Here is a 24,880-nt window from a genome sequence, read left to right as displayed (position 1 = left end):
TTAACCATTTGTAAAGGTACAGTTCAGTGGCATTGAGTACATTCACATTGTTGTACAACCATCCCTACCCTTGGTCTCCAGAGCTTTGCCATCTTCCCAAACTGAAGCATACCCATTAAACACTTACTCCCCATTCCCCACTCCTACCAGCCCTGGCAACTGCCCTTCTCCTTCCTCCTTCTCTTATATGATGGGTACCTCATATAAGTGGTACCCATACTATCTGTCCTTTTGTGATGAGCTTATCTTATTTAGCGTAATATCCTCAGGGTTCATCTGTGTGGTAACATGTGTCAGAATTTCCTTTTCTTTTTAATGCTGAATAACATTCCATTTGTGTGTGTGTGTGTGTGTGTGTGTGTGTGTGTGTGTGTATGCACCACATTTTGTTTGTGCATTCTCTGCCTTGTATTTTTAATGACTGTGTAGTAGTCCATTGTGTGTTTGTGTCATGCCATATGCACTGTTGAGGATATTTAGGTTGCTTTCAGATTTTCTTTCAGTTATCTCCTAAGAGAAAATCCTAGAACTGGGCTTGCCTAAAGGCTACTCATGTTTTACACTTTGATAAGTATTACTAAATAACTCCCTAAAAAGACCCATTTCTCTGAACCCATGTCAACAGTAGGTTTTAAAAATCTTTGCTCTTTGCATAACTGATCAGAGCAAATAACTTGTTTTTATCTGTGTTCAGAATTTGTCTTAGAAATCAAATCTACTTTCAAATGATAATTTGCTGCTCTTAAAGTAATTTAAAACATATTATTTGGCTTCGAAAGTCGTGTTGGAATAAGTCGATAGTGTCCCAACGTGACGATTTTGAAGGGCACATTGAAGAGAGACTCTTGTATCTGTATTAATAGCAGAAAGGCAGTCCTTTCTGTATAACCACACTTAGACATGACCTGTTTATATGTGTCTAATCTCTACTACAGAGTTGTAAGTCAGATGGCAACATATACTAAATTCCTGCCATGTATGTGATCCTTTGTTGCCAGAGGGGCGTGGTGTTTGAGCCCGGTCCTGTGGGACTTGCATTCTGAACCCTCAAGTTCTTGGCATAGGAGGTGGAACGCACGCTTCCCAGGCCAGCCTGTGACAGTTCTCTGTCTGAACTAGTATGGAATACGTATTTGCTGAGTGAATCCTGCAGACCCCTCACTGTACGAAGTCCGAGTGTGCGGATAGAGAAGGTACCTGCTCTTGTTGAGGTGTCTTGAGGGTTCTGTCTGTAAGGATAAAGTCAGGGAGTTGGTGTGTGCCCTTGGAAGCGTTTGCCCATAAATGTTTTCTTCGTAAGAGGTGATGGAGCAGGTCCATTTTCTTGAAAAGAGCTGCCGTGGGTACTTCAGTCTGCTTTTGTTGCTTTGCCCTTCGCTACTTGACGTTTGGTGCCAGAACACCCATTAAATATGTGGCTTCTCACCGAAGCCCTTGTTTTTGCAGGGGAGAACTGTTCAGTATGAAGTTGGAAGTGCCTGCCCCTCTTCTGCTGGCAACCAGTTGCCTTATTTTTATGGGGAAGTTGCTTATTGGGATTGCTCCGAGGATATTTCCTGCTCGGATGATCTCTGACGCTGTTACAAAACAAAAAACTCATTTATGAGTAATTCTGTGCTTGTATACATCTCTTTGTGGTTATATAAGAAGTTCTTATTTTTACAAGTGAAATTTAAATGCTCCCCATTCATTCTGTACTTTTTTTTAAGTTAATACACTTAAAATGGTGGGCTGACATTAACACTCTGAGTCTGTCTCAAAAATTTGAAAGAAGAATCCCATTGTATTCAGAGATGTGTTCTATATCAAGGTATCAACTTTTGGATTTAGGGTTGCCTTACTCACCTTTACATTTCCCATTACCATCAGTGTAAAAAAAAGTACTCAGTGGATATATTTAAGGGGGAAAAATGAAAATTAATGTAATTCACTTGGTTAGAGATGCGCCTCAGTTAATCTTCTGTGGTATCTTTAAGACCCACTGAGTGATGTCAATAGACTGTGTTACCAGACAAAACATTTTAAAACCTCAGTTAGCTGTAACAGTTTATTAACTAGATTTATTTCCCTCATGTTCCATTTCTAGAAGAAACAAATGACAAGAAAATCTGGGGTTGTAGGTCTTTCTAAAACTAAATTCTAAGACTGTCTCTAAGAACATATTCAATCCAGCTTTCACATTCTTTACACTTCATAATGATTTTAGAGGAGCTGAGAGGTGACCCAGGTGACCTGCAGAATCCTCTGTCGAAAAGGAAGCACACACTTATTTTACTTGCTGTGAACTTACTAAAGTAGGGTGAGTTGTTGATGTATTTTAAGATTACTTTACACAAGAATTGAAGGCTGAAATTGGTTCTGATAGTTTTACCATCGTCATTATTATTATTAATAGCAGCTAATATTTAATTATGTACCAGGTACTGTTTTGAGCATTTTACCTGCAGTAGCTCTTATATATCATCTCATCCCTGGAAACAACCCCCATTTTATAAATGAAGAAAGAAAACAGGCTCAGAGACGTTAACGTTATTTAGATCATATAGCTAGCAAGTGATGGGTCAGGATTTGAACTCAGTTTTGCCTCTGGCCTTAGGTTTTTAACCACTCTTCTGTAATATTTTTTTGTTGAATTCCCATTTAACTGAGGAGGTACCATCTTGTTCATTACAGTTTTAACAGGATTCAGGAAGCAATTCTTATAATTAGGTTTCTAAAATAAATTAATCTGGTAACATACGAGTTCGATTAATAAGTTTTATTTTAAAAGCACAATACTATCTTAAATCAGAAGAAAGGAAAATATATTTATAGAACAAAATCACTTTGGCAGTACATTTTTGTAAAATTACTAGTAACTCAGAAAGCATTGTCTGTGTCCTTTTAAAGCTAATTCACAACCATATGACAGGAAGGGGAGATGTAAACTGAAGAAATACAGTTTCATACTTTAGCACATCGTCTGAGGAATAAGAACTCGTTCCTCCATCTCCTTATAAAGTAATGAGAAGACTGGATGGAATAAAGGGAGAAAGGAAGGAAAATTTATTGTTTTAACAGTAGTTATGTGCTTTGAGTCGCCTGACTAAGGGAGTTACTATTATTTGTTTTGCAAGAGAGCAAGCCATCCTCTCTGATGCCATGGAGATCTCATTGACTATAGCTTTAGCCCCCAGGGTTTATAAGGATTTCCTTTCAGTTTAGACTTCATCCTTTTAAGCTCCTATGTACAGATATAAGTGTTGATTTTCAAGGAAGTCTTTTACCACGTTGAATTTGTTTGAAAAATGATTCAGTCATTTTCTGCCTTATTCTTAAATATTGCTGTGTACATCATGTTTCTAGGTAGGTGAGCCCATGAAACAATATGAAGAGGAGAAAATAGCCTTTTAAAGAAACTGGCCCACAGAAAGGATGGCCTTCTTGGACAATCCAACAATCATTCTAGCTCATATTCGACAGTCACATGTGACCAGTGATGACACAGGAATGTGTGAGATGGTTCTCATTGATCATGATGTTGACCTAGAGAAGATTCATCCTCCTTCAATGCCTGGAGACAGTGGGTCAGAAATTCAGGGAAGCAATGGTGAGACTCAGGGCTATGTGTACGCCCAGTCAGTCGATATTACCTCAAGTTGGGACTTTGGTATTAGAAGACGCTCAAATACAGGTAAACATTGCCTTTTAGTCATGTCTTCTGAGCTTTAAATCAGTAAAAATCATATAGAATAATGTATAATGTTGGACTAGGTTTAATGGGGTAAGTTTCTGTGTATTTAGGAACGGGCATGTATTAACAACACCAAGAGTGAGTCTAAGCAACATATCCGTGTCTGCGACTGAATAGAGAGAGCCTCTGGAGTGAGGATGCTATTAGAAAGTAGACAGAAGAGGAATAGGTAAAAAAGTTGGACATGAGAGACATGCTGGATGTTCTATTTCTAAAAAGTCGTAGTGTAGGAAAGTGAAGTGGGCTTGTTTTGAGTATTTTCACAGAGCAACATTAGTCCCAGTAGGTAGACTAACGTAGAGGCAGATTTGAGGTTGACATAATAAAGAACCTTTTATAAAGGAAGCTGACCAGTCAAGGAATGCTGTTGCCGGAGACAGTTCTTGCCCCTGGAGGAATTGTAGGGGGTTGGGGACTGGAGGGAGACAGCTGAATATTTGTTAGGGCTGCTTTTAATAGGAATTCCTACATTGGGTGTGAGATTAGAAAAGAAGATCCTGTTTTTAATATATTACCTTTATTTTCATAAGTTAATCTCTACCTTTTATCTTTGTGGCTTGAAAATACTGAACTTTGGGTGGGTGGGTGGGTGGGTGTGTGTGTGTGTACACACACACATTCATTGATTTTTAAAAGCTTATTATTGCCCATTTTCCGGCTTATATTTTTTGAAAGCTTTACAAGGAAAATGTGATGAACCAAGGCCTTTACTTAAGTAAATTATTTAGAATATATAATGTAGTTGTTCTACTATGACAGGGTATTCTGAGAGATCTTTATTTTTGGCAATCAGAAAATATAATCTAATCAGCAGCAGTAACTTGCTGAACTCCCAGGAACAGTAATGGCAGGAGTTGCAGTAGAACACTGAAAATATTTACATGTTCATGTTTCAGGTGTAAAGTACACATGAAGGAGTACTGCAGGTAGAGCAGGATACAATTTATAGGGAAAGGCACCTTAAGGTTTTGGTTCAGAATTCTGCATTCTGTGACATCTACAAAGAATAATTTATTCTCATGATGAAAATAATAGCATTTCGTGGTATCTAAAGGAACTTTTATCAAAATAGGATTTGAGTGAAGGTTTGAATATAATTTAGAACCATTGATTCTCAGTTCTCTAGTTGAAACTGACTTCTTAGCGGGTTATTGAGATGATATCTTACATGACAGGTTGAATGGATTTCGGTAGGAGAATGCAGCTCAATTGAGAGCTTTATGATTATATTACTTTGGCTGTACCCTTCACATTTATTAATTGCTATTGAATGGAGCGGAATTTGGTCAGATATAGTGACACTGTCAAAATGCCTTTGCCGGCATTGTTTAAATTTCTGGCAAGATTAGTTTGTGTTTCCTTACCAACAGTGCTGAGGCAGGAGTATATAATTTTCTACCTTGAAAGTGGTCGAAAGAGAAATTTATTTTTTGTTAAAGCATTGTGCTAGGATAGGAAGTGCAAGAGGAAACTAATTTTAAAAGATGGCATTAATTGTGACTTTCTTTTCCGTTGTGGTCTCCGTGTACAGCAGTTGTTAATGTATGCTGGACAGTAGTTCCTTAAAAGATAGGTTCACTGATTTTTGAAGGTTGAGTAGCCAGTGGTAATATAATCACAAATGCATAATTTTAGGTGATGCTTTTGTTATTCTTTTTGGAATTTCTTAAGATAGCACTTAGATGCTAATAATTAATTAAGATTGTGGGGTGTTCTAGTGACCAAGGAATTTACTTTTTAATCCTTTCAGCATATCTTAAATTTTGTATAAGAAAAATTGTTCTTTTTAAGATTTGACTAATGTTACAAAGATACAAATCATTTATTTTACTACCTATAAACTGTTTCAGCCCACTGAAGAAAAGCTATGCTAATTTATATAGCTTTGACATTTTATAATTTTCATGATTTTTAGATAAAGGATTTTATATTTAAAACTTTAATAGTCTAGTCTGAGTTCATTTATCTTTAATTTTTGAAACGGGTAGAGTAATTCATAACAGTAATTTTATTCCTGTAATGTAATATTCACTTCAGTTCATTTGTGCATTAAAATTCCTTTAAGACCGTTATTAATGATTTATATAATGAAATGTCATATTAATCACAGAAGTTTTCACATTTTATTATTCTCTTCCATGTTAATACTATCTTTATGATCTCTATTAATGTTTTATATCCTCTAATTTCAATTATAAATCAAGAATATTTTCATGTTTTTGTTGGTATTTGCTTTTCGGGGGTGCCACCTTTAAAATTTTATGACTTTTTCCCTACATATGCAATATAAAACATCTTTATTCATATAAAGGTAGTTAATTATGTCTTTGTTTATAGTAAACTTTCATTGACAAACTTATAGTTATAATATTTCTTTTCAAGCTCAAAGATTAGAACGACTCCGAAAAGAGAGACAAAACCAGATCAAATGCAAAAATATTCAGTGGAAAGAAAGAAATTCTAAGCAATCAGGTAAATGGAAATAATTTTAATTGTTGATTTGAGATTTATATATTTAGTTTATATTATTATATTAGAGCTTTTATTTTTAATTCATCCTTTTATATCCTCTGGGCAGATACCTCTGTTTTGAGCTTTGAACTCTTTCACTTGGGTGGCTTGGTCCTCTAAAGCTGGGTGTTCTTTAGATCTTGTCATTTTGGCCACTCTTCCTTCAGGAATTGATGTGTACAGGCATGTTTTGTACAAACTGTCATGCCAGTGCCTTGTCTTTCGAGCCAAGGAGTACCTGGGATTTGGATGGGCCTCTAGGCAATAGATTATTGCCGGCAGTTCCAGCCTAGGCTTTACCTTGCTTCGTTAGTGGCCCCAGTAACAGTTCTTTTTGCATATATGCTAATTCTTTTCCTTTAGCTTAAAAATCATTACGTTGCTGATATTATTAGTATTTGCAATATATGTTCATATCATGTATATATTAACAAACTGGCCATAGTATGTATTTTTAAAGCTTTAATCTCAGCAAGAAGAGAAGATTTTTTTAAAAATTCAAAATAAAATGCTATTAAAATATTTTCTAATGTTTTTATTGTTTCCTAGACTTTCTCTTTTTTCTCCTTTCAAAGAAATAGCTGCAGTCTGTCTTCTGTATCTTCCCAGCTCCTTCCAGTACCACCCTGGCATTTAATATGTCTGATATATTTTTGTTGACTGACTCCATTGCGCCATAGTATTTATAAAACTAACAATGATTATTACATTAACATCAGAACCTCTCTAGTGCTGTTGTAAGCACTTTAGATGCATTACCTCCAGTGTACCAGCCTTGTAAGGTATATGTGTCATTGATTAGAGGAGACAGAGGCTCAGAGAGATTTCACTTGCTAAACTTTCAAGGCCAGGAAGTGGTAGTGCAGTAGAGCCCTGTGTTAATATCTAGCACTGCCTGCATCTAAAAACCAATCTCTTTCTGCTAAACCACACTATGTAAAGTGGTTATTGCTTTCTCCTACTATGATTGTAAACCCAAGTATGCTCAGTGAGTCTGATTTTCTTAATGATTGCTTCTAAATGATGACTATGTAGAACCAGAAATCTCATTCATTTCTTTCTTATACCTCATTTCTATGACTTCCAAATAGTTCTTGAATGTCTTTAATTTTGCTCTCGATACTTTAAAAATCTCTCTTTTTTGTGGATCCAGTTAATACTTTTCTCTGCTATATTTAACACAAACTGAAAAACCTTTATATCATTTATATCGTTCACTTTCTTCAAGTATTTTATATATCTTAATGCTTTTTCAATTAATCTCTTAATGAATACAGAACCAGTTTATCTAAGCCCATCTCCCCAGGTGCCCTTTTTTTTGGTTTTGCCTTCCTCACTTCCTTATCTGAAAATATTACAAATAAATAGGACGAACAGAACACCTCAGGTATAATTGCTTCAACTCAAATATAATTACTTCAACTCAAATTTTGATACATCTAGTAATCTAATAATTAGATACATCTAATACATTTTGCTACATCTCCCACTCACTCCTTAAAGTTTAATGGACTTTAACTTCTGTTCAGTGTTTCATAGAATGTACTGGAGAAATAAGCAGTTCCCTTCTTGCTTTCATTTGTAACTATACCGTCCTTTATATATGTATACTCCTCTCTCCCTCAGTTTCCTTTCCTCTTATTTTTCTCTCTCACTGATTTCAGTAATTGACCCCATGATCTTATTTCTGAAAAAGCTCCTTAATATGCCTGTCCATGCTTTGAAATGTTGACCTTGATTCTGGCTAGACTAGTAACTCCCGACGGTTAGAGTGAACCTTATCAACACACAAAGGAATGTCTTTGAATCTGTTGAGCTGGATTCCAGCACTAGCACAGCTCGGCACTCTGGGTATCCTGAAACGTGTCAGACAAGTGGAATCAGCAGTCTGCCTGGCAAACGAAGCAGCCATTCTATTTTCATACATCTCTCAAACGTATATTCTCTTTTGACAAGAAATGCCATGGCCAAATCCTTTTGATCTTAATTGAGAAATTTGGTTAGGTAGTCATTTTTTCATTCCCTTGTTCTTTTTCTGCTCTTTATGTTTGTTAAAAATCCTTTCATTTATTTTTCTGATCTTTTTTAAAATTTTATTCCCCACTGGAAGAATCACCATTATGAATATGATTACCTCCACTGGAATGTTCTTATTCCACAATTATTCTGTCTAAATCTAGTCCATCCTTTAAGACACAGCATAAACGCAGCCTTTTTATAGAGAAGTTGGAAAGGATCGTAGAAGCCATCTGGTTCATACCCCGAAGTTCTTTATGAACCTCCTGATTCATATTCTATGAGACCACATGATAAATGAAATATTTTAGAGTAAGATTCTTTTATTTCTGTAACCAAAAATGCATGGATAAATGTAAAGGTGGTCATCGGAAGACAGCTTTGTCAGGAATAGCGTCAAATCAAAGTCCCAGTATTTTTAGTTTTATTGTTTTAAAATGGTGTTGTATATTCTTTACAAAATTAGCTATGACTTATTCGTTCTGTGTGCATAGTAATTCTATGCTAGGTGCTAGGGGGAATACATGTTTCCTGTTCTCAAGAAGTTTGAAGTCTAATTGGAAAATAAGGCTATTTACACATGAAGTTGAATAATAACTCAAAACAATAATGTAGTTTTATTAGTTATTTATGAATATTCCTGAAGTTTTCTTTATATAACTTCTGTTATTGGTTCTTAAAACAACAGTTCCCAGATACAGTGACTGTATAAAATCAGAAACTCATCCAAAAATGCATGTTATAATGACATTCTGTATAAATTTCTAGACCCTACTTAGGGAATTTTTGATTCAGTGGTAAAGGTTGGGGTCAGTAAATCTATATTTTCCAGAAGCTCGCTGGGTGATTCTGATGAGTAACCAGCTCGGAGGACCGCTGGTATGTAACATGCCAGCCACTGAGTTTGCTTCATCTTCATACAAGTCCAACAAGTTAGCTGTTAATATTTCTATATTATAGGTGAGAAAACTGGATCCCAGAGGCCAAGCAACTTTTCCAAATCCCTTACTTACAAGTAGTCAATGTCAAAGCCAGAATTCTTCTCCCGACCAGTCCAACCCCAGAGACCAGTCTTTCCACTCTGTTTCATTCTCTCCCATGCTGTAGGCAAAGGGAGCTCTGGGCGTTGAGGAGTCTGGCGTTCCCTGTTCCTCTTCATCTCTGTGTGTCAGCTATGGCCAGTGCTCAGGAAAGTTGCCAAAGCCTCTATATTAAAAATTATTACAGAAAAATCTGAAAAAAAAATATAAAAATGAAAATAAGCTACCAATAATCTCACATTTAAAGGAACTGCTGTTGTTAACATTTTGATGTATTTATTCAGATTCTATATTTATGGGTATATATAGTTTAAATATTCTAATCATACCCCCTGTGATTTTTTTAGTGTTTTTTGTGTATATAGATATTACATAAATGCAATGCTTGGTATTGTCTCCATATTGTTCCTGCACTTTTACATTTCTTATTAAGGTTATTTCTAGAAGTTTTGTATTTTGTGCTACTCCTCTTATAAATAGCATCCTCTTTCCCATAACTTTCTTACTGCTCTTATAAGGAAATCTATTGTTTTTACATTGTTTTGTGTCCAGCCACTCACCCAGCCCTCACTAGTTCTAAAGTGCATGCTCATTTTTCTGAATATTATAGTATGTGCTTTCTCATGAATCTGATAATTAACTCTCTAGGCTATTTTTCAGTTTTGTGTTTGTTAGGGACTTTCAACTGTTTATATTGGTTAGTTATATTTATAACTTTTAAGAGCAAGTGCACTTGAAGTTGAACAGCTCATAGAAGTACAGTTGTGCCTTATGAATGGCTTGGGATTAGGAGGGAGCTCTCTAATGACCTTCCCCATCTCACCTCTGCTGCTTTGTGCCCGTCAGCTCTCTCCCTCCTCCCGATCTGCTACCTATCCCCACAACTGTTTCTGCTTCTCTGGTCCAGAGGGATTCCTTCCACAAGTATTTATTAAGCTCCTACAGTATGCAAGGGCAACTAGGCACTATTGTAGGTCTAGAAGATAAAGCAGTGAACAAGACAAAGTCCCTGTCCTCAGGGAAAGCTTGCAGGAGAGATAATAAACAAACATAGCCTGTCAGAAAGAGTTAAGTGGCACAGAGTAAAATATAGCCAGGTAAGGGCTTAAGGAATCTTAGGCAGGCGATTTGGCTGTTTTATATAGAATGATCAGGGAAGGCCTATTGAGGAGGTTATGGCTAAGCAGAGATCTGAAGGAAGTGAAGGAGTGAGCCGGGCAGATATTGGGAAATGAGTGTTCTAAGGCGAGAGAACAGCAAGTGAAAAGGTTCTGTGCCGGAAGTGTGCCCGCGGTGTTTAAGGAATAGCAAGGAAGGATGCTTATTGGTTAGAGTAGAGAAAGTAAGGGAAAGAGTGGGATCAGAGGAGTAAGTAGTGGGAGACCTGATCGTGGAGGATCTTATAAGGAATTTAATTTTTACTCTGGGTGATATGATCGGATCAGATACTCGTGTGATATGTTACTTACTTTTTTACTTCTGGCTTAAATTTTCTTTAAAATAACTTTTATTTTAGGAAATTTCAAACATACACAGAAGTTTGAGAAGGGCATAATGAACCCCCTCACAGCCGTCACCCGGCTTTAGCAGTTAACATACGGCTGGTCTTGTGTCATTTATATATTCACCTCCCTTCCCAGATTATTTTTAAGCAAATCCCAGCTATTATATAATTTCATACTTAAATACGTATGTATTTATTAACACATAAGAAAACTGCAATACCACTACTCTCCAGATAATTAGCAGGAATTCTTTAATATTACCAAACATTTCCTTGATTGTTTCAGATTTTTTTTTCCAGTTCCTTTGTTCAGGTCTAGATCTAATGTCCACACATTACTTTTGGTTACATGTCTCATTTCCCTTTTAATCTATAGATGCTCCTTCACTATTTTCCCTTGTAATTTATTAGTTGAAGAAACTGGCCATTTGTCCTGTAGAATTTTCTGCAGTCTGGATTTTGCTGATTGCATCCCTGTGGTCTCACTTAATATGTTTCTTTGTCCTTTTTGTTTCCTATACTGGTGGTTAGATCTAGAAACTTGCTCAGATCGAAGTTTGATTTTTGGTAAGAATGTTTGGTACATGCTGATCTGTACTTCCTGTTGCATCTTATTAGGAAACATGAAATGTCTTTTTGTCTTTTTTGATATTAAAATTGTTGATGGAATCAGGTGTTGTCCATCCATTATTAAGTTACTCCCATCAGCTTTTCATCTAATGGTTTTTGTAGCCATTGATGGGCATTACCTAAATGTATTATTTCATTAGGAGTTGCAAAGTAATGATTTCTAATTTTATCAGTCTATCTTCATTTATTAATTTGTTTATGTAAAGAAGTTTTCCTAATCTATTATTTGGTTATCCTCAGATATAGTCCCTACAAGGAAGGCAAGACAAACACTGATTTTTTCCCATTTTTAATGGTTTTCAGAATGAAAAGAGTTTGTTCTCTAGTATCCTACATAGATGACCAATGAGGGTATTTTCCTTTTGTATCTTTATGAGCTCCTGTGTTTTTAAAGCATATTTTATATTTTTCATTTCATTGTAGTTGGGTTTTCTTTTTTTAATGTAAAAATTGTCAGTTTTTATCATGAGTCCCTCCATATTGGCTTCTAACTTTTTTTGACATAATTTCAGTAATCTTTCATAACTTTCTTGCTTTCTTGTGTGAGAAGATGTTCCAGGCTTCTCTTACACATTTCCTTTTGCAAATCGGGAAGCCATTTCTCCAGGGGCTCTTAGTTCTTTTTACTGTTCAGTGGCATTAAGAGACCCCCAAATTGAGCTCTAGGATTTGCTCACTGGATTGGTGTTTTTCCCTTGTAGACCCTTTCAGAGGATAGAGCTCAGAAGAAAATAGATTTTTAAAGAGAAAATACACTGTGAGTTAATGCCAATAACTTCTATTCAAATTTAGGATTACAGAGTTAACTTTAAAAATTTTATGTTTATGTATGTTTTCTCTTACACAGAAAACTTGGTTCCAGAATAGAAATACCGATGTCATTACTGACAATATGATTACTAAAAACAGTTTGGGTTTTTTTTTTTTGCCCTTTTGATAATGTTTATTAGGAAATGTACAGTCAAATTGCTATGTGATAAAGTTACTTAAAATAATTCCTCTTTGTAGTTAAACTGTCAACTCAATATTACAATATTTATTTCATTTTTCTTTATTTTTAGATTGCACTTTTAATTTCCCTTAATAATATGAAACATTTACATGATTCCAAAGTTGAATACACAAAACAAAGTAAAATCAAAAAAATCTAGCTTAAATTCTTTTCTCTCCCATTCTTCTTGTAGTCATCATTAAAAAAGGTTTTGGTTTTTCTGTCCACTTAAAACTACATATAAATATATTTACATTCCCATCCCCTTCTTTTTAGATTAAAGATAGCATATTATATACACTCTTTTACAACACTTTTTTCACTTAGCAACACATTCTGAAAATCACTCCGGTGAATGTATAAAGATTGACGTCATTTCATTTTATAGCTTCCTTGTACTCCATAGTATGGATGTACCATAGTTTAGCCGCCAGTCCCCTGTTCATGGATATTTGATTATTTTCAGGCTTTTGCTTTTGCAAAGGGCACCATAATGAATTGCCTTATATGTTGTGTTGTGTTTTTTGTTTTTTGTTTTTTCGTTTTTTGCCAGTATATTTAAGATTAGAATCCTGGAAGTGGTATTGTTGGGTCAAAGGGTAAGTATGTGGCTTCCTTTGTTATTGCTGCATTTTCCTGCATAAGTGTTTTGCTATTTTGCATTTTCTCCAGAAATATACAGAGTGCCTATTTCTTAGCCTTAAACTTTTAGATTTTTGCCCATCTAAAAACGTAGTATGGTACCTCAATATAGTTTTAATTTGCGCATAATTATTATGAATGTGATTGAGCATCTTTCCATTTCTTTAAGAGCCATTTGAATATATCTTTTTCTGTAGATATTTCATATTCCTCTTGTATCTTTATGAACTCATGGGTTTTTAAAGCATATTTTGTATTTTTCAATTCATTGCCATTTTTTGGGGTGGAGGTTGTTTGATTTTTGCAATGTCGGTCAGTGTTTTTTTTACTTTTAGAATCTTTATATATCAGGAATATTAACCTTTGTTGTTTCCTTATTTGTGTGTGTGTGTGTGTGCGTGTGTGTGTGTGTGTGTTTGCTTTGCTAATTTTTTTCCCATACAAAAGTTTGTTTTTATTTTTATGTGATAAAATTTATCAAATTTTTTCTTATTCTGAAGTTTTTAACTTATATTTTAAAAACTTCGTAGTGGTTGGGGTGGGGTTTGGGGAGGCAAGGATTAAAATAAGATGACTAGTTTGAAGGTGGTAATGATCCAGCCTTGGTAGCTGTCGGTGGTTCTGAATATCTTCTGAAGTTTTGTTGATGGAGAGCATGCAGGCTGTGAGATGGAGAGAGGAGTGGGGATGACTCCTAAGTTTTTGGCCAACAGAATTGAGAGCATAAGGTTGTAAGGGGCCAGGGTTAGGGGAAAATCGGGGGTTTGGGTATGGACTTGTAAAATTCGAGGTACCTATTGGACATCCCAGTGGAAGTGTCAGGTGGAAAGTTGAATATATAAGTGCAATTTTGGGGAGTGTTTAGGTCCAAGAATAATCATTTGGGAGTTTTCAGCATATAGAGGACATATATTTAGGTTTTCCCTTTTAATTTATTTTTTATTGAGATATGCTTCACATATATTGATATGTAGAGACATTACATGTACAGTTTGATGACAGACATATACACCTGTGTAACTAGCATCTTAATCAAGTATAGAGCATTTCTATATCCCAGAAAGTTTCCTCTTGACCCTTTTTAGTCAGGCTACTTCCCAGAGGCAACATTGTTTTGATTCATATGACCACAATTTAGTGTTGTCTCTTGTGGACGACATTTAAAACATAAGGCTGGATGAGGTCACTAAGGGTGTGACTGTAGATAGAGAAAAGAAAAGGTCCAAGGACTATGCCTGGGGGAAAGCCAAAGATGGAGGGAAAATGGGGAGGAGAAGGAAGAAAGGAGTCTGAGAAGGCAGAGGCTGAAAGTTACAATGGGAACCAGATAGAGGGGAGTCTTGGAAACCAAGTGAGGAAAGTGTTTCAAAAAGGAAGGAGTGATGAACCGTGTCAAATGCTGCCGAGGGGTCTTGTACAATGAGAATTAAAAAATGACCGATAGATTTAACAACAAAGGGATCATCAATGACCTTGATGAAAGCTGCTGTGGTGGGGCTCTGGGGCCTGAGTGCCTGGCTGCAGTGGCTTCCAGTGAATGGGAGGAGAGCAATTGGACAGCAAGGACACAGCCGTTTTGAGGAGCAGAAAAATAGGGTCATAACTAGAAGGGAGTACAGTGAGATCAAAGGATTTTTTTTAAATGAGCTGTATTTCCATATCTTTGTGTACTAATGCGACTAAACCAGTAAGAGGGAAAAACTGAAAAAGGAAGAGAGATGGAGAGAATTGCTGGAGTGATGCCCTTGAATCTACTAGAGGAGTTGGGACCTAGTGCCCAAAGGAGGGGCTGGCCTGAGAGAGGGGCAATGGCCGTTCAGCTCTGGTAATAGGAGGGAAGATCGATAGAAGTGCAGGCGAGATCATGCAAAAGTTCTTTTGGATGTTTCCATTCCTCTGTGTAGAAAACAAAAGAGGAAAAGGGAAAGTGTCAGAGGTTGAGGAGAGAGGTCTAAGTGTGAACTAGCCTGTGAATGGAGCAGTTAAAGCATCATCACCTCACACCTAACCCTGCTGGTTAACAGTTGTGTAGCTTCGATAAGTTACTTGTGTTTGCTATACCTCAGTTTGTTCGTGGAGCTAGTAGTAACTTATCTCTTAGGGCTGTCCTGAGGACAAGGTGAGCAAACACCTAGCATTGTCCCTGGCCCATGGTAGCTATTTAAAGGATCATTCCTTTCCAAAGAGTAGCAATAAAATTGTTAATAGATTACAGGTAGAATAGTATTTCTAATATTTAAAAAGAATTAGGTCCTTTTATCCTTGTTTGCCACTTAAACTTATGGGAACTCATTTGATAAACTTGCCCCACTAGTTTGTTGAAAAGATAGTTTTGGTTACATTTTTTAAAAGTTGTAAGCGATCATTTCAGAGTTCTGTTTGATCTCTTTCAGTTCAGTTTGGCTATACTGAAGGGTAGAACAGAGCTGAACCTATTCATTGCACATTTTTAGATCTGAGATCGATTTATTTAAAAATTTAAGTATGAAATTTTCTAATCACAAAAAATAAAGAGAGAAACGTAATGAATCTCCATGTACTTATCAAGTTACTACCTTAAATAATTCTCAGGTTAATTTAGAGAATTAAATGATCTTTGAGAAGATATGGAACTAACTTGTCTTGATTCACTAATGAATAGGAGTTAAAGATTCTGATTCAATAATAATTTAATCTAAATTCCTTCAGTCATTATTTTATTCATTGATTCATGCAACAAAATTTATTGAGAGTCTACAGTGTTCATTAGTGCCTAATGGCTAAGAGTGCACATCTTAACTCTGCTCTTTACTGGCTGTGTGGTGCAAGGCTAATCAAATATTCTAAGCTTTAGTTTCCACATTGACAAAAATTGAGATAATGCGAGTGTCTCCTTCACAGGCTTGTTTTGAGGAGTATACATGTTACTGTCTTTCTCCTCTTTCTCCCCTTCATCTTTGTCTTCCAGATTTTTGTGCTAGGTGTCATTGTAGAGTGTGTAAGAATTGAGACGTGAACCTCGACTGTGAAGAACCAGAATTCCGAAATCGCACAATGGTAGAGCCAGGAGAGATCGTCATAGTTATCTAGTTTGACAAACCCAGAAAGATTTAATGAAGTTTCCAGTGTTACACAGCTTAGCGGGAAAGCCAAGCCAAAGCTCAGGTCCTCTAGCTGCGAATGCTTTTCTTGAAGAATGGTGCCTTGTCGGTTTGTCTGCTCTGCCTCTCTCCTTAAATCCTAGTCCTTCTAAATGGACAGTCCTGACCTGCGTGTTTTAAAGCATTGTGCCTTTTCAAGGCGCAGACGCCGGTGTGTGTGAAGCTTTTGGCACACATTAGGTCTGAGTGCGTCCCTGGACTTTCCCTCCTTAAGCGTCTAAGGAAGACTTTTTCAAGAAAGTGGGCAGGCTGTCTCTCCGTGTGTAATCACAAAGATGTTTTTATCTTCCTCTTATATCACAGCCCAGGAGCTAAGGTCACTGTTTGAAAAAAAGTCCCTCAAAGAGAAACCTCCAACTTCTGGAAAACAGTCCATATTGTCTGTACGCCTGGAGCAGTGCCCTCTGCAGCTGAATAACCCCTTTAATGAGTATTCCAAATTCGATGGCAAGGTAAGTAAAAATGAAACTTTGTCCTTTAAGTAAAGCCTCAGTCAAGTGGAATTCCTGTTATTATTATTGTAGTTATTGTATTTAGGGTTTATAAAATGACTCCATAATTATAGAATGTCACTCACATTTTCTAAGTCCAAGAATATTAAAAGGCCTGAATTTGGGCTCAATGTTGTTTCCACAGTAATATGTTTAGGAGGATTAAAACAAAAACAGCCCTGAGATATATGTGTCTGTACTTTTTCCCCCTTTTTTCTCTCTTAAGTGTACTTGGGTTAGTGGGATTGTGATTAATCAAGGCCTAATTGTGTTGGTAAAGCCTTGCAAGTGGTTCTGGGAGGCAGTTAGCATTGTCTTGTCTGATTCTTTATTATAACTGCAGAAATTTTGAGGTTAGAGCTTCATTTCAGAATTCTAGGCCATTGCTTTGCTTGTCCATATTTCGTTGTAGGGAATCTTGTTTGACACTTTTTACACAGGATGACTTTATCTTTTAATGTTTGTTGTAACAATTTGCAATTGTAAAATTAAAGTTTATTTTCCTTTTAGAAAAATGGCCACCATTTTAGGTAGAATATAGTTCCGTATGTGGGCCCCCCATGCCCATTTCCCCACCATTCTGTGTCTCTGTGCTGAGCTGGGCCTCTTTCAGGAGACAGTAGCCGTTGATTTATATATTTATTGCCATTATGTTTGCTGTCTGGCAGTGGCGTGGGGGTGCTGAGTGATAGCTTGTTGCTCAGAAGAGTTGTGTTCAATTTGTCTTATTTCAACACCATTGCAATTAATAAATATATAGCTCTTTGCTTATGTTTGCATTTTTCATGTTCAAGTTCTGGTTATGTGCTGCTTCTGTCAGTTGTCATCTTTGAACAAGAAGATGTTTTCTCATGGCAACACTTTGACCTCATACATTGCAGTATATTTCCATAGGCTTCAGTGAACATGTGTGGCCACTGGCACGTGTGGTCATTATGTTGGTGGGGAAGGGGAACAAGAACTAGAAACAAAATGTGTAAATAAAGATACTTCTATGCTCAGGAGTTTCCTCCAGAAAACATCTGAAAGTACTTTTAGTAAATTAGAGATTGGACTGATATAAAGGTTCTCTTTTAGAATGCCCCTGCTGCTTCTCCTGTTTCTTCTTGTGGAAAGTAGCAAAGAGAAGGAAGGATCCCCCTAGGGGACAGGAATGTCAGCCTCTGGAAAATGGCAAGTTGGACTGTCGAGGATTTTTTCGTAAATACTACAATTGATTCATTTAGATACGTGAGAAGTTTTGGGGATTAGGTTACATGATTGGAATTTATTTGCTTCCATTGCCTGAAATCATGTCATTGTTTGAGGATGTAATTGCTACAACAATTAATATGTGCTAATGCATTGAAACCCACAAAATAGCACAGCTCTTTTAAAATATTCTGGAATTCTCATACCATTAGATTTTTTTATAAATTTAGGTTTGAATTTGTCATAAGGTTGTGGCCTCTGCTTGATATATATTTAACTTCTGAAGTAACAGGAAAAAATTTTTTTTTAAAATGTAAAGAAGCAGTTTCAGTCACAAGGAATTATTTTTGCTAGATGTGTGTTTACACCAAAAGCTCTGGATGCTTTTGTCATTTCAAGTCTGTTTGTAATCAGCAAAGAATGTGAGCATGGGGCAGTCACCATTACACATTGATTAAGAAAGATTTATATATCTATAAGTCTATCTTGTGATGAGTTGCTATTTTATTATTGTCCTACGTATTACAATTGCTAAAATACAATTAAACCCTTGTTCTCATCTATTATTTAATATGGATGCATTTGGCAGATATGTAATGAAAGTGGCTAATATTTGAAGGATATTGTACTGTACATATTAAATTAGTCTTTCTTTATCTTTGTGAAATGCATCAATATGATCTTCAATGACATCTCAATGATTAATAGAGAATTATACTTGAGTCAAGCCTTTTTGTAACCCAGAAATTAAAATGACTATTCAAATAACACCTCAAAATGATCAAATTAGCATTTCGTGATTGCATAATAATGGGATTGTAGTAGTTATAACAGCACCATGGCTGCCTCTGGAGTTAAGATCATGTCAACCCTTTGATAACAAAGCCTTTTCTATGAGAGTCGACTTTAATAATTTCCAGATTGATTCTTCCCATAAATCATTTGACATTCAGCACTAAATTTTTGTTGCTGTTGTAACTTAAAATTATTTTATTTTTATTCAGCTCATATTTAAGAAGTGAACTGTGTTCTGTTTTAATGATTCAGCATCTCGTCATTGAACTTAATGTTATTTGCCTCAAATGTAAAGGTTTCCCATGTACTTTGATAGTTCTATTTTTTTTTTTTTTTGCAAAGGTTTGTTAAAGCCGCTAAAATATGTAGTTTTTTTTCCCCCCTACAAATATTCACAATGCTTTTCTTGGGAATAACATTTGCCTTATTTACATAATTAACTGAGTTGCTTAGGTCTCTTGGGCAAATGGTACATAATTGGGGAGAGAAGGGGACAGGGAAGAGTTTGGGGTCTAATTAAATATGCTAAAAAACTACTTAATTATGTATTTCCTCAAGAGACTAGCTGCTGTGAAATCCCCCTTAAGATTAAGCTAGCATTAGATTTGAAAAAAGGGTTTTGTGTTTGATATGGCTTTACAATTACATTGTAGTTAAGCTGGCACATCTAGTGTCTTTAACGGTTTGTGCAAACGGGGATGTTGGTTTTAGTGATTCTGAGGGTAAGCATCTCTTAGCTATTGTGCTAAATTAAAGCGAATACTTTCAAATGATTTTTGGTTCCTGTAGCTGGTTAATAAATTTATTTTTTTAAATTGCGGTTGGTTAATTTCTTGAAGGCATGCAGTTGAGAGGGAAGGGCTGTAGTTAGGCATGTACCTTGCTGTAATTTTGACAGTTTTTTTGATCAAGTTTATTATTATGTTCATATTATTTCTTTGGCAAATTGGTGATGCTCTCTGTGTTATGTTCTAATTTCATAGATTATTAGTAACTCTGTTTATTGATCATTTGAAAAAAGTCCAAAATAGATCGCAAGTGGTTATATAGGGAATGCTAAGTTGGATAAGGCAGAACCAAGCAGAACCATCTGCCCAGGTTCTTCGGGCTTATTGAAAACAGGACCTCTGAATAGCTTCATCGACAAAACAAAACCTCTGTTCTAGAGGATGAGACAGTTGGAAACTTCCTGTGCCAGTCCTGTGATTTCCCTGTATGTGGGCAACGTTGGGTGTGACAAGGAGTTGATTTGAGGTGATGAGGGAGGGGTCTCTAGGGATAGGCAGTAAACATTCAGCGCTGATTTAAGTGCCCCTAAATATGTGGACTTCTGCCCAGTCCCTCTACCTTTTCGAATGAGGTCGTGTTTTAAGTGTCTCACCCTTTCCTTTCCATGCATTATCACTTACTTGAGAAGCTTTTCCTAGCACATCATCAGTATTTTTCAAATATTGTCATCAGTAGAGCATCAGAAGTTGAAATGCCCATTACCTGTCAGTACAGTTACTAACAAAGAAATGGTGCTAATTACCAGTCGTACCATCTGGGTCAGGTTTTTTCACCTCTCCAAACCTCAGTTTATTTACCTATGAAAAGCTTTTTCCTCACAAGGCTGATGAGATCATCACGTTGGATAAAATACCTAGCGCAATGAGCAGTGTTATTTGTCAACAGACCTAGTTTGTGATAAGAGCTGAGTTTGAATCCTGACTCTACCACTTATGGTGTGACCTCAGGCTTATTCTTTTTTCTTGAAGCTCCAGTCCTCATATGTGGAATGAACTGATGACAGTGTATCTTCTTCATGAGGATTAACTGAGCTAAAACTGTTTAGCAAGACACGAAGCGCATAGGAAGCACTCAACAAATACCCCACTTTTCCCTTTCTCTCTCTGTAAAGGTTGGGGGCGAGTGAAGCTATCTCTCCTCTGTGCTTCATTAGATTGTTGACAGGATGGAGTGAGAGAACATGTGCTCTTAAAGCCAGGAGTTTAGGTAAGCATCGTTAAACAAGATGTGCAGCAGACTGAAGGAAGGTGGCTTGTCTGTTGAAGTCCAGGGAGTCCAATGGGGTTTTGGCCTTGAACTTTAAATGGAAAGGTTAAGACCAGTAATTACTTACTCCCTTTATTATTTGGCAATGGCTAGTTTTTAAACGTCAGGTGAGAAGGCAGTTTCGTATTAGTAATTGCTTGGCAGTGTACTCAGATGTTAAATATCTTACTTATTTGACTTAGATAAATTCTACTCTAAATATAGGGAGAATGTTTGCCTTGACAAGCGTTTAAAAAGGCAGAACCAGTTCTGGTTCATGTAGACAACTGTGACTTTGATTATGTTAACTTGTTAGAAAGTAACCATATCTCTGTTAGAAACTGTTTTAACAGGGAAGCTGCAGAGAGCATGGGGGAAGGGATAATTCATGAGTGCTAATTGCTTGGCTGTTAATTTTCATAAGTGTTGATAGAAGCAGTTCCTTAAATTAAACTTTGTTTAAAATGTATCAGGGGAAATATTCCACAATGTCGAGCCTGAAGTGAAAATTAATATGAATGCTGTGGCAATTAACACATACTGGTTAATAGCTTTTAGCAGCATTTTGGGATGATAGTCCTTAAATACATTTTTGCATGCTGCTCTTGTTTCAGCATTGTTCCAGTCTATGTCTGGATAATTATGAACAAATGTTTTCTACAATCATTGGCATTAAATAGCTCTCTTCAAAGAAAGTCACTTAAAACTTTGCAGAAAAGCACGAAGCCACTGAAAAATGTTGCAAACTCGGAAAAGGTCAGCGGACTGAAATGGTGTTTTAAAAATTGCTTTTTAAAGGAAAATGCTCCCCTTCCGAACTTGGAATATTTGCTGTTTTCATGGGAATGGTCCCCTCTAATATGTTAAGCTACTTTAGCTTCAGGATCTCTTTCCAAAAAATTATAACCTGGACTTTTTAGTGCTAGTAATGTTTCTAGACAGCAGCTTCTTACTGCTGCCTGAGCTGAGGCATGGTGTTGGGCTTTAGAGTTTGCTACTTTCCTCTCCAGCCTCCGAGTTGGCCAGTGCACCCTACCCCCACCCCCGACCCTAAAGTGGCTGAGAAGTTGGCTGCACAATAATCTCATTACCCCTGCCCCTTGGGTTCACTTGCTTAGTGCTCTTTAAGAGACAAATCTAAAAAAAGAGAGAAAGAAATCTAAGATGACTGTGTGTTTTGCATAGGTCCTGTTTGTCTCACTCTTCCTCCATTGGCTTCATTTCACAAACCTTTTTTAGTAAAAGAGAATAAAGTCCCAGCATCGTTTTAGCGTTATTCTTTTGACAGCTTATTTCTGTGACTGTGTTTTGCTAGTCGTCTTTTTCATAGACCAGTTTTTATTAATCTGCTGTTTCTAAAGGAAGGTATTAGAATTTCACTACCTTTTTACACATTGTTATACTAATAGAAGGGCCAATTTCCTTAATTTAAAAACAACTTTTATGAGATTATTTCCCCCTTACCATTGTATTAATGCAGCTGTTCCTGTTGCTGGCATTATGTTGAAAATCCCAAGGGGAGACCAGGGTTTTTGTCTGGATGATATTCAAAAAGAATTTAAGTGGGGATCTTAACAACAAAGGACAGTCACAGTTTTACTTTTCAGCATCCTGCTCTGAAGTTAAATTTTCAAGGCTGTGAGTTCTTAAAGCTAGCTCATTCCATTCTGAGCTCTTTTCTCCTAGATCTCATTTCTGCAGTTTATTTTGAACGCAACCGGTCTCTGGTGGCTTCTTCTGGTTATGGAGTCATCTTCTAGAAATTCCCATCAGATATAGGAGTCACCATTGGCTTTAGAGGCTTTTCAGAGGAAGGCAGAATTTTGCAGTGGAGAGAACACGTTTGTCAGACTTGAGTTAGAATTCCAACTTTGCCATTTACTTGCTGTGTGATATCGGGCAAATCACTTTGCCTCTTTGAGTCTGTTTTCATCTATAAAATGAGGTTAATGATACTTACATTAAAGTGTTATAGTGAGGATCTAATGAAAATGGGAAATGTGTAATAGCAAAGTGCACGGTACATGGCCAGTGCTGAGAGATTAGCTTCCTTCCCTTTACCACATTGCCGTTTATTTACTTCATGTTTAGAGAGGGCCTACTATGTACCGGGCATTTTTAAGTAAAGTCTGGATACAGTGGTGAGCAAAAATAGACCTGGTTTCTGACCCCATGGAGCTTCTTCTTTTGGCAGGTAGATGTTATGTGAATAATCAACTAACTAAATGTAAAATTGCAATTATAGTATAATCACAGCTAATTAATTACCAAGTTCCAAGAGAGGTGCTTGGGGCTTTGAGAGCATTATCATAGGAGCCTCTGACCTAGTCTGAGGGGTGTCAAGGACGATGTTAAGTAGGTGAAGGTGGAAGAGAAAGGACATACCAGGGATCCGAGGCTAGGGGGAGTGTGGAAGTTGGGAGGAACTGAAAGGCTATGTGGCTGGAGACCCCGGTAGCCAAACCCCAGTGTTTTCCCTTAAGTCCACCTGCCTGCATGCACTGGCCCAAAGGAATGCATGAGCAGGAGTTTATGCTATAGAAAGAAAAAATAGATTGACATCGAATTGGCCAATTCAGAGATGGAGAGCTTATGCTCTACTAACTCCACCAGGGCGTATAGGTTACAGATTATATAAGGCAAAGTCTCAAGGCACTGTGGTTAGGGGTTTAGGGTCGTGTTGGGAGCTGATTGGTTGGAGATGAGGTAAGGGTAATAAATCGTTTCTTCAGGTCTTGAGGACAGTTCTGAGGGTCATTCCATTCAGGGTTCGGGAGCTGAAACATAGCTTAGGTCAGATGTTATCTGTAGCCTGCCAGAGGTCCCATCCTGTGTGACCATTAGTCAGGTCTGGGTTACTGTCTTCTGCTGCCTTGGGGGGCGGGGAGAGGCTAGGCTCTGGGAGGTAGGGGGTGAGGGAGAGAGAGAGAGAAAATGAAATTAAATTTAATCAAAGTCATAGGGCTCCTTGGTTTCAGCCCAGTGTTGAGGTAGAGTGTGGTACAAGGTGAAGTTGAATCTGCAGGGGCAGACCAGGTATGGCTGGTAGACATGTCATTGGAAAGCCTTCGACGAGTTTAAATGAGGTTCAGTGATTAGATTTGTGTTTTGCAAAGATAACTGGAGCCACACTGAAGAGGATACAGCTGAGCAAGGTTTGGGAGGACAGAGAGAACTTTTTGCAGGATCAAGAAACTTTTTGCAGTGGTCTGGGGTAAGAGAGATGGCAACTTCGGCTTACTTATTGGTGAAGGAGAATGAACGAATGATTTTGAGAGATATTTAGTAGGCAAAAATGGTAGGGGATTTGACAATGGATGATGGCAGGGTGTAGGGGAGAAAGGAGTCAAGGACAATTTCCTGATGCGATTGTGGAACTGGATGGATGATGCTACTATCCCTGAATTAGGAAGCATTGAAGGAGAGAGAGGGATAAGGCAGATGCCACCATTGTGAACTGGTTTGGGCCTGTTGACTACAAGATCACAGCCTGTTGCCATGTCCTTGAGGACACTACACATATCCTTTTTTTGGAGGGGGTTGCCCCGCTTGTTTGGTTTGTGTTTGGGGCATCTGAGGCCATGGTCCCTGAGATGAGAGCGGGCTGGGTGGCAGGGGCCTCTTCTTTGTTTCTGTGTTACAGCCAGCTTCAGGACTCTGGCTGAGGAATCGTCCCAGAACTCTGTCACCTCCTCTCTGGATTGGGCTATACTCACAGATACCCAACCCAGCTCACCAGGCCATTAAGAGAAAATGAGAGAGTAGTTTTAAATGAGGCAGATGTCAGGTGTCATTTTTGAAAATATATTGATTGTAATTCTTAGAGGTTAGAGGACTAAGAGATAAAACGTGGGCATATTTTTGTTATAATGGGATTACTGTTGTAGTACTACCCTCTTCTTAGCTAATAATTACCACAATAGCTATTCAGTCTGGTTGGAATGAATATCAAGAACTGAGGTCCTAGGGAAAGCGTAAGAGACAATCCTTGTAGGTGTGGTGGGGACAGGGATTTTACACTGAACTTCCTCATCTAGGACATTTTGCTCTACATGATTTGCATTAGAGAGATTTTCTTGTCCTCAAAGTAATAGACCCTGATTGTACTGTCTTGAAGACAACTAACCAGAGAAATCAATTGACAGCCTGGGGTCACCCAACT

General features: G+C 37.2%; 1 protein-coding gene across 12 annotated transcripts in view; it reads left to right on the top strand.

The window, feature by feature from the left end:
• MAPKAP1 (MAPK associated protein 1) overlaps window positions 1-24,880 on the top strand; it is a 229,154-nt gene that overhangs the window by 49,448 nt on the left and 154,826 nt on the right. For 9 of the 12 annotated variants that reach the window (XM_039861615.1, XM_039861617.1, XM_039861619.1 and 6 more), the window contains 3 exons: window positions 3,346-3,673; window positions 6,116-6,205; window positions 16,511-16,659. In XM_039861615.1, coding sequence (XP_039717549.1) covers window positions 3,415-3,673; window positions 6,116-6,205; window positions 16,511-16,659 — 498 coding nt within the window. In that variant the 5' untranslated portion in view covers window positions 3,346-3,414. The remainder of the gene's footprint in view (window positions 1-3,345; window positions 3,674-6,115; window positions 6,206-16,510; window positions 16,660-24,880) is intronic. The other 3 variants (XM_039861622.1, XM_039861623.1, XM_039861624.1) reach the window with 1 other exon arrangement.

Source organism: Pteropus medius, unplaced genomic scaffold, assembly GCF_902729225.1.
Source record: "Pteropus medius unplaced genomic scaffold, Ma_sr-lr_union100, whole genome shotgun sequence".
Lineage (NCBI taxonomy): Eukaryota > Metazoa > Chordata > Mammalia > Chiroptera > Pteropodidae > Pteropus > Pteropus medius.
The sequence above is the reverse complement of the archived record's forward strand: the minus strand, read 5'-3'. Positions and strand labels throughout refer to the sequence as shown.